The 10,729-nt window shown below is 40.0% G+C and overlaps 1 protein-coding gene across 2 annotated transcripts; it reads left to right on the top strand.

Moving 5' to 3' along the window:
• The first annotated feature begins 439 nt into the window (after nt 1-439).
• Nucleotides 440-7,887, top strand: mtfr1l (mitochondrial fission regulator 1-like). Of its 2 annotated transcripts, none has more exons than XM_079694795.1 (8): nt 440-592; nt 1,744-1,905; nt 2,042-2,149; nt 2,271-2,380; nt 4,046-4,257; nt 4,973-5,345; nt 5,771-5,932; nt 6,102-7,887. In XM_079694795.1, exons 2-7 carry the CDS (start codon nt 1,891-1,893, stop codon nt 5,886-5,888), a joined length of 936 nt encoding a protein of 311 aa, XP_079550921.1. In that variant the 5' UTR covers nt 440-592; nt 1,744-1,890; the 3' UTR covers nt 5,889-5,932; nt 6,102-7,887. The 2 variants fall into 2 exon arrangements, with proteins under 2 accessions (XP_079550921.1, XP_079550920.1); XM_079694794.1 differs by having other exon boundaries at nt 451-610.
• Nucleotides 7,888-10,729: the final 2,842 nt, after the last annotated feature.

The raw sequence follows: 10,729 nt of genomic DNA, 5'->3' as shown, positions 1-10,729 counted from the left end.
CGAAAGTAAAGGGACTGATTCATCTTGTGTTTTCAGACAGGTACAGATCTCCTTAAGTATCAAGTCCGTCTCGTTTTTTCTGTGTAATTGTTTAAATGTTTGTCTTGTCCCATTTTATCTGCAAACAATTGTACATTTTATATAGCACTTGGTGATTTAAAGTTATTCATCTGCATGCAGAACCCAACATTTCTTTAGAGTTTCCATATTTTCTGAAGCATTTCAAAGGCTAATTGTCCATGAGGATTAGCATCAAAAAACATAGCAAGAGGATCACACTTGTACATTTTCCCATTATATATTAAAGCTGCATATACCAATTATTTTCATTAATGATTATGCCTGAATCAGAGAATATTGATTCACTGATTAAGTTTATCATGATGTCTGAGGTAGCACCCTGTACTCTGCACTGCTTGCCTCCACCCCAAGAGGGCGCTCTTGTATAAGGAAGCTCCCGGTGCTCAAGCCAATCAAATTACAGGAAAGGGAGGCACAAGTTTCCGGCCTAATACTCGAAAACAACTCAGGTCTGAAAGACGAAGAGGAGAAGCTGCTGCTCGTAAATAATTCAACGGCGCCGCTTTCCGAGGTACAGTCATCATCTACCGTGAGTTTTGCACTTGCTCTGTTAATTGCATTTTGTAAGGAAAAGATAAATAGTGAAATATGGCGGTGTTACTCTACCGTTGAGGGTCAACCAGGGGGCCGTTATTGGAGATGCTAAAGCTAACTGACGGTCACTGTGTGTTTTGCTCATGGATGTATAGGTTTTGCTCCCCGTAGCTACTGGCCAATTATGAACCGAACCAAGCTTTACAAATCACTCTAAAATAATATTTCTGTCTTCCACCGTGTTTCATAAACGGTGACGGTAGATATCGCAAACTGTAACTACATAATCAACACTGTGTAGCAAACCTAGCCTAGCTGTCTAAAATGTCAGCTGTTAGTTAGCTAACGGCTAGCTATATTAGCACTGATGATAGTAACTCTGCTCCTTCTTGTGTTGATGTCATCACAGTAATATTATTAAGTCGTACAAGCATTATCTAGCCTTTTACCGCCAAACCTTTCAATAAGCGTTTATATATAATTAATTTGTTTGTGACAATTGCGGAGGGTTCGTACGTAATTATACCATAATAAAAACCGGTTTTTATTTAAATGTTTTGACAGTTCAATATTTATTTCCATTTGAAGAGAACAGTGCCTGAACGGGGACAATCTACACTATAATAAAACAGTTCAGTGTTTATCATACTGTTTGGATATTTACAATTTTCCCCAGCTGAGATCTGACCTTTTTAAAGATAAATGTTTGCCATTCTTTTTTTATTTGGTCTTCTTTGCCTGTTGTGTAGCTTAACGTTACATATGTATTTTCTAGTATGAATACCCTACCCTATTCCTGCTTTAAACATAATGATACCAGCAAAACTAGCCTTTAAAAAATATGTATTGTATTATACATTGTTAGTTGTGCCAAAAAGTATTTCAATAATCACCCAATAATACAGATTTAAAATGCAAATTTCCCCTCTGTGGGACTAATAAAGGTATTCTGATTCTGACCCTGAAATGATATACAAAAAAGTCTGAACTGTGCCCACATCATTCATTTGACTAAAGGCTATGGAAACGTTTCTTGTCCAGACAATCAATCACAACAATTATATAACTTTATCTTTGTGTTGGTGGGTGTATTAATGCAGCGTTGTTCTTCTGCTTGTCTCTTAACAGAAGTATTCCCTCATTTATATTCCAAGAGTTGGTGGCTACACTGACATGGCATCTGTCCACTAAACGGCTCTGTCTTTAGCCACTGCGAGCACAAACCATTGGTGTGCAACCACCATCACAAACCATTGGTGTGCAACCACCATCACCATGGAAACAGACACAGTAAGTTTACATCCTCGCTTATTTCTTTATTAAACGCCATTGAACTTAACACTGCATTTCTCTTTAATCACTGTGCACAGATGCAAACAAGTGAGACAAGTATAATAACAGGGTTTTTCTATGATATCCTCTACAGGAAGTTATTCCTATCTGGCAGAATAAGCCTCATGGATCCGCCCGCAGTTTTGTGAGAAAAATAGGCTCCACTCTTCCACTCAGGCCTCCACAAAGGGCATGTTTCCAGGTAAATATATGATCCTTTCACTCTGTATGTAATTATATATCTCTATAGTATGTATGGTCCTCTATTCATTGCAATATAAATGTTTTAATATATAACATTAGCTTATGTCCTTGTGCTTTAGGAACTCCCGGGTCTGCCGCCTCTTCGGCCTATTCAAGGCCCGATGGTTCCTACCTTGGCAGACATAGCCTGGATTGCCGCAGATGAAGAAGAGACTTATGCCAGAGTGCGGTAAATGTCCTGTCCCGCCCCAAAAGAGACAACCACTAAGGTTATGGAGTTGTGCCAAGTTACTCATTTATAACTGCATTATCCTGCACTCTCTGTGCTTCCATCATGTGTACAAAAGCAGCCCAAAGAAAGAAAGAGATTCAATGTCACAATGGCTTCTTTTTTTTCAACACTCAGGTTATTGCGCCGTTTATGTATTACTATAATGAACAGCGGTACGTTAGGTGCATTCTTTATCACCATCATGTTATAGTGATACAGATACATTTGTATGCATTGATGTTGAAGTACTTAGGCTATGCTTCTTTCGTGTCCCGGGGGCCTACAGCTGGCAGCGAACCAGCCCCATGAGTAGCCCAGAGATAACTCTTTCTTCATATTTTTTGTGTATTCATTCAAGCGGGTCAAAGTTACTAAGCACTTCACATTTTATTAATCAGCCGAGTTTTACCTTACCAGTGCAGTGGTAAGGTTATCTGAAGAAAAACACCATGTTTGGGTCAGCCTTCACAGTAAGGCCACATTCAATGTTGTAAAATCATTCAAATGCGGAAATGTCCTCATCAGCAGGCCATCACGTGGTTTCCGAGTATAACCGAGTGACTCGAGCAGATTTCGGTCGAGACCGGCCGAAAGTTTGTCTCAAACTCTGTGTGTGTAAAAAGACGATCCACAAGCAGAGATTTGAGATCCACAAGCGCATTTTTGGTCGACAAATACAAAATGGATTCACAAATGCCTGATCGAAAGTTGTCAATGTTAAAGAGATATTCACAAATTCCTTTTGTTTATTTGTAAATTAATTATAGTACTCACAGATCTTTTTTTTATTTGTGAAAAAATATTTGGTGTATTTTCAGATCCGTTTTACATTTGCAAATTTTTTTGTGAGTTTGCAAATATTTTAAATGCACTTGTGGATGGTGTTTTACATTTACAAATCACATATTTACACACAAATTATTTTTATGTTGTAGTGGCAATTTCTTATGTTACCTTATATGGTAAAACCAAATGCTTCTAAAAGCATTGTCTAACACTACCATTTCTTGATATGTGCTGTTTTCTGTGCATACTCTAATGAGGGTTATTATTCTTAAGCGCTTCAAGGCCACAGAGCTGATTTGGCAGACTATGTTGAAACTACTCCTCTTCACACAAAGTTTGAACTTCCATATTCTGATAACTTATACTTTCTACAGATCAAGGACACAGGTGTCTAATAGCGATATGAGACATCCGTGTGAAAGCCGATTTTGTGAGGCGTTCCGCCATGCTACACAAAAACTCCGTCTGCCCGCCCTATCTTGTATATAAGCTTTGCTATTCGGTGACTATTGCGCACACGCCTGCAGACTATCCTACAGGCCACTCTGTGAGACCTGTGCCTTTGAAGCTTCAAATAAAGAACCAACAAGACAATGCTGTTTGCTTTCACCAGTTTATTATTGATTACTCTCATTGTACATTTTACAGTATTGACGAGTCTAAAATGTCCACGACAATGTTCACACAAATATTTAAGAGACAAATGTAAGCCCATAGACAGGTGTTGATTCAGCCCTATGGTTAAACTGGCAGAGAAACATCAGATGTCATCCAGCACACTCAATAAAATAAATATCAATTTTCAGTAACAATGATCGCCCACTCTTCTCTTTTCAGGAGTGACTCTCGTCCTCTGAAACACGAATGGCGGCCCACGCCTCTCCTGGTGCTCCACAGGAACTCATCCGTACCTAACTTCCGCCGCGAGGGTAAGAGGTTGGAGGGGCTCAGGAAGCCTGGGGTGACGGCGATGAACCGTACGACCGCCCTGCAGGACGAGCTCAGCAGACTCCGCTCACAGATCGCCAAGATTGTGTCAAGTGACTCTGGTAGGTTACCAAAGACAACATGAAAGTGTACAGAATATACAGTTTGGACTTATGATTTCAATAGTATATATAAACATTGATGGAGACAAACTGGTTACACTTGGCGATCCTTAGTTTCTACAGACAATAACGCTGCCCAGAACATTGGGGACTGATCAGATTGCTTTGTGTGTCACTGATGTACTGTCTTCATGTCACGCTGATCCCTTTGTAGCCAAGTCAGCTGGCCCGAGTCTCCTTAAGCTCTTTGATGCTAAGATATCTTGGCATCAGTTTGTTGGTCAGTGGCTATTGTGTGTCACTCGTTTAACATTTTACCTGGGTTATCAAGAGAGAGTGTCACATATTCACGTATTTTAAGCGTACTTGAAAAAAACTATTGTTTAGCCTGCTTTCTTAATTCTGTTAATAATTTACTCCGATAGTCCATGTCTTTATGCTCAGTGAAAGTGTTATGGGTTTCCCAACAATGATACTGTTAAGCTGTGAGGTTGGTAGAGTGAAACTAGAAGCATCTGGGGAAGGGTTACAACAATGAACGCTTTCCTTGTAAGAAATGATAACACTGCTTGGGGAACGGAATTGATTGATTGTAATTTGGAGTAGAGCCACTCAGCTCTAGCATACTTATATACAACATTCAAATCAAGTGAAAAGTGGTGCAAGTTGCCCTGTCATTTATCATAGTCCGACTTCCTCTTCTTTTTTAAAACAGGCTCCAACCCCCTGACCCCCGACCTGCTCTCCCCAGACGACACCAGTATGAGCTTCTCCATGGCGCCTTTCGAGGCGGCGCCCTACCAGCCGGCCGCCGCGGCTGCCGCTTCCTTTGTGATCAGTGATGTCACAGAGGAGGATGAAGAGGAAGATGAGGAAGAGGAAGATGTGATCTCTGTAGTGTCAGAGCTTGTCCCCGACCCTCTGCCGCCTGTTTCCATGACGGCTTCAGCGACCTTTGACCTGGACAGACCTAGCATGGATTTCCGGGAGGCAGAGGAGGATACAGTGTCGCTTTCAAAGTCCACCAGCTTTGCTGATGTCATGGACATCCTGAAGGACATGAACCGCATGAAGATGAGCAAAGAAAGGTACGAGTTGACGGACCCCTTACCAGCCCCGATAACACTTTGGGGGGATTTTGTTGTCAGAGCATCTGATTTATCCATGGTTGTGGACAACAAAAGATAATTAGCTCAAACTTGCTTTAACAAATATTGCATCCACTGCAACTTAAACAATGTACTAATCAATTAAGGGATTGTTATAAAATATTGATTCATTGTTCAACCCTTTTATTTTTCATGTGTCTTTTATAAGTCATAGCAAAAACTAATAGTCATTTTTATCAAACATATACAAAACTGGTATCAATTCTCCCATCTAACTGTTTGGAAGCCATATTTACTAAAATGCTGAACTGTACTTCTAAACCTATGGATATGCTAATATTTCTACATGACGTGGAATAACAGTGTACCCTCTCATACGTGTTTTTATTCTGTTGGGTGTGCAGGTACAACCGAGGCTGTACGTCCCTCAGGGAGGAGAACTCGGCCTCTCTTATTTCAGAAGCTCTGAGGAAAAAGTTTGTCCTAAAAGAAGAAGATACTAACGCTTTGAAACGGAAGTAGCCTGATCACATGTTTATCGTCAATACCCGATCCTGCTGCTCCATGTAAGTCAGAATAGGATGGTGGAGTAATTTGTTTTTTATATTTTGTACAATGAGACCTTGAAGTCATGTGATAGGTTATCATTGGTTATGTATTCAGTGGCAAAATGTTTAAGCTCACTTGTGGGTTCTTAGTTTGTGTTTTTTGTTTTCTCTCCCTCGTTATTTGTAGGCCTTTTCCTGTGGAATATGTACCAATGGATCCACAACCTCTCTCCTCAGACCCAAGGCAATAGCTGTCTGCCAGAGCTAGAACAAAACTGACACTTGGTCCCAGACATTCAAAACCAAATGTGAGCCTCACAGTGCTGCCGTAGTGTAAGGGGTATCTAAAACACTCTTGTTAATAGTATATCGGTTTCAGCACTACGCTGCATAATTGCCTCCAGTTTATTTCTCTCTGAATAAATTGGCTTTTACATTTATTTTCCAACAGGCTGCTGCCCGGAAACTTTCTCTGTGTTCAGGCTGTATTGATTTGAGTTTCTTTCTTGTTTTTATTACACTATAGCTCATTGTCCAACCCGCTATAAAGAATCCTTGGTTCCTTTTGTAATTTCTACAGAAGAAATACAAGAAAATGGTTTCATTTCAGTTGTGTCAAGAAGCCCTTTAACATACTTGAAAATACTTAATGTACAAACCAAGCAGATCTCATGTACATGCAGATATGTACTGTATCTTATCACAGGGTGTGTGTATGTGTGTGTGTCTGTGTGTGGAAAATACAACTCCAGATCTTTACTGTTCACATTTTCCTAACAGTGCACAGCATAAACAGTGTGTTCCACTGAGCCTTGTATGCCTGTCCTCTTGTTTGTGATTTACATTTGGATTGATAGTCACTGAATCCCACAACACTGATTTTAAAACCCAAAATGACAGGAGAAGAAATATGCTGATGATATCGTTTGAACTTTGTGGTGTAAAATGATAGTGACAGTGAAATGTGTACCTTTCATTGTTTGGGTTTCAAATACGGTCACTGAGAGATGCAAGCATGTACAGGACTTTTTAGACACATTTCCCCCCCCCCCCCCCCCCCCGGTGTGGATTGTTTTTGTTTACCAACTAAAACCCCTTAATATGATGCAACATTAAAGAGGTGATCTGAGACAAACAAGCTATAGTAAGAGGGCCTCTACATAATTCTGTATGCAGTTGGGTGAAATGCTTGTGTGGGTCATGATGATGAATGTTCTGGTTGACTCTTTAACACACATCTATTGCCTTTTTCCCCGAAGCTTGCTTTTATTCCCATATTAGTCAAAGTGCCATGGGTTTGCTTTTCTCAGCCCATCACTCATTGCCTGCTATTTCCTGAATGTGCCCCCCCCCCATCCTCTACTTCCCAGCTTTTGTGTTTTTAATATTGCAAACATACCAGTTGTGTGGTTATGCGGAATGATGTTTGTTTAAAAATAACCCCTCACAAGATGACCTCCTCACGCCACTCCGACTCTGTTTTCTATCACGTTTATGCCTATTTACTTGGGAGTCCTTTAGTGTAGCTTTGAAGTTTGAAAAATTGAGCTTTGTAAAGATTGAAACAAGATTGTGCCCATATGTGTGTCGCTGTATCCAATGGAGTCAAAGTATATTGTCTTGCTTGGCCTTCATCTTGTCTTTGATCCTTTTTTAATTTCCTCATTTGACAAACTGTTGAACACCATCTAGCTGAGAAAATGGAGATATGCTAGTTCAAACATATCGTGTGTCTGTACTTAAGATGTTGAACCTTACACAGCTTAGTCTGCCAAATGCTTCACTAGTCCTGGTAATCAGTTAACAGAGAATTTAGGATTTTCCAAAGGGAATTTATTGACTTTGTTTCTCTTGTTTGTCAAGGGTTTCTATCCATTGTACCTCTATGTAGGGTTGAGCCCACCACCAACGTGTGTATGTTTATCTTTTGTCATGTTAGGACTTGTAAATAAAGATTGGCTGATGTTTTGAAACTAACTGTTTTTATTTGGTCTGTGAACAGTCCACTTCGTCTTGCAGTGTCAAGTATCACCACATGGGGGCAGTGCATGTGAACAAAGTAAGACTTGTTAGTTTTATGACTGAGCAATTTTTAGATTTACACCCTAAGACTTTTGAAATGTATCGCACAAACTTCTATACAGATGGAGCTGATTTCAACACTCTGGTGGATCAATTAATATATGAATGAGAATTACATGCCTATTATATGTAATACAATCCAAATGTGTAAGAAAACTACTAGAGGTTATTTAAGAAAGAGAGTCAAAACAATCACAATGACCACCATAAATACTAAATGAATAACAATGAAAATGCACTTCCATCACTAAACCTTTGACTTGTATCCTTTTTATGGATGTTAATGTGCCTGGAAATTGAACTGTATGAAACCTCAGAGACATAACATGAAGTACATTTTCCCTTGATCAAACCACGGGGGCCTGTGCTTGTGTGTCCTGTGTAATTTCGAGGATTATTGTTAACCCACATTTCCATCTCCACTTCCTGTTCATTCCCGAGATGATCCGGCCCCTCAGCGAGTCAGTCTATTTTCTGTTACAGTCCTTGGCCTACTTTGTCCCTCTTTACCTTCAATAATGGACTTTCTACCTATTTGAACACAGGGAGATGTCTGTAGAGAGCTCATTTAATAGGGCTCAGTCAGAATTAGGCTCCTATAAATACAGTCCTTTATTTTTAAGTGACATTGGCACATTTTCCTCACTGCATGTCTTTTGAAAACAATTTTAAAGCAGGTTAGTAGGACACGTGAATGGACAGTTACTGAAGTTTCCCTGGAGCTTTAGAATTGCCTTTCACAACAACATGTCTATTAGTCTTCTGTGAATAATGTGAAAATGGAAAAAAGGAGGACTTTGTTTTGGTCTGGACCATAGAATATAAAATAGATCAGGACTGAAGTTGTGTTAGTATCTGTAGATCAACAATGTAAGCATGTTGCTCACATTCATCCTTTCTCTGATCGTATCTCTTACTGTATGTGAACAAGTCAAATGGAAACACAATTTAATAGGCTTATTTAGGACTAAAAGCACAAAGTTTATGCTTGAACTTGATTTATTTTCTCAAGTATTTGATATTAACTTTGGGACCTGCAAGTCATCCACTACTTTGTCCTACCTGCAGATGTGTGTCTCTCCATTTGTCTCCCGTATAGTGTGTCCAGCTTCACACCCACCACATGAGGAGAGAGCGCCAACCAAGTTCCCACTGACTCAGTGATAAGTGGTAGTGAAGCAGCTAACACGCCAACAGGTGGAGTATCAGTCATACTGACTGGTCAGCGTGGGTCCTCCTCCATCTCCCTGAGCCTCAGAGCTTTTTATCAATGTCTCCTTATGTTGCCGCAAGCTCTTCATAAGGAGAACCGTTTCTGGACACAGAACATTTCCCTCCATTATCCTTGATGTTTTCCAAAGTTGCCAAGAGGCAAATAGGTTTCAAGCCCATTTGTCATTTTCAGGAACAATACAATAAGACAAATTGCTTTTTGTTTTCCCACTCATGAGAGGTTTTGAAGTGTTATCTTCAACAGAAACATTGGTTTGATTAGTCTGTCGGGCCAACCCGTCGAGCACCGCTGCAGCAAGGGGGGTTATAGGGAAATACAGGGGCGCACAGATCAATATGTCACTCATAGAGCAGGTGTTACAGAAAACTGGTCACAGTGGGTTTATTTATGGTCATCCTTCTGGGAGTGACAGGAAATGCCTGCATTCACGGTTAACATTTCAAAGTGCTGCAGTAGCAGTCCCAGTTTAATAATGTTGGAAGTGCAGGGAAATGGACAAAGTGTTTTCTTGGAAATACAATGTGTTTTCCCAACATTACACTTGTAGCTTTTTAGATAGCAGAAAGCAATTGAATCACCAGTGAAATATTGTCAGACAGAATTCTAACCCTTACCCTAACGTCTGAGAAAGAAAAACAATTTGAAGGCTTTTTAAGGATTCAATGTTGTTTCATAACAATGACAATGATGAATGCTGATTCACCCATCATCTAAAAGGGATTTCATTTTAGTGGGTATGTATTGAATGTTACACTAATTAACTTGCCTTTGAAAATCTGACTTTTATTTGTATTTGTTTGAATTATATTTGCCATTACCTTCCAAATATGACTTACTAGTAATTAATCAAACAAGTTGCATGGGTCCCAGTGAAGGAGTGCTTTATTTAAAAATAAAAATGTCCGTATATCCCTGAAATGGTTTTACTTGGCTGGAAACTTGGCAGCATTGCACTGTGACAATATCTATTAATAAACGCATGAAACATTTTAAAAATAAAATAAGTTTTAGTCAACAATAGCCGCGTTCACACCGGAGTACTTTTCCCACTTTAGTTCCGATATAGTTCCGAAATGTCGCGTTCACACCAAAAAGAGCCGGAACTAAAATTAGTTCATGTGAACCTTTTTACCCCCTTTTCCGTCCCTGCTAGAGAGTAGGGATTCTCATGCGGCTCTCTTGTGAGAAAAGAGCTATATTTCTGATTGGCTGGGCGGATTGCAAACCACGCCCCGTAAAACTAAAAAAAAAGTGTTGTGAAGCCACCATTTTATTAGCATTATTAGCATTAGCATTAGCCCAGCGCAGAAACGCAGAGAGACTAATTTATGGCCACACAAAATAAAACATGGGAGCGGTGGAGATGAGAAGGTGTCGGCGTTCTGGCGATTTACTCGGAAGGCTTCAGTAGAAGCTGCTGGGAGTCCCAGCAGCTTCTACTGAAGCCAGTCCCCAACAACTGGGGACTTCCGGCCGGGGATTTTGGGCGGCAGTATACG

The sequence above is a fragment of the Notothenia rossii genome, assembly GCF_949606895.1.
Source record: "Notothenia rossii genome assembly, chromosome: 7".
In the NCBI taxonomy this organism is placed as follows: Eukaryota; Metazoa; Chordata; class Actinopteri; order Perciformes; family Nototheniidae; genus Notothenia; species Notothenia rossii.
This window is presented reverse-complemented; position numbering and strand designations above follow the sequence as displayed.

Excerpts from the sequence above, each read along its gene's own strand:
- mtfr1l (XM_079694795.1), top strand. Across the intron at positions 2,150-2,270 it reads CACAAAGGGCATGTTTCCAG|GAACTCCCGGGTCTGCCGCC; the intron begins GTAAATATATGA and ends CTTGTGCTTTAG. Across the intron at positions 5,346-5,770 it reads ATGAAGATGAGCAAAGAAAG|GTACAACCGAGGCTGTACGT; the intron begins GTACGAGTTGAC and ends TTGGGTGTGCAG.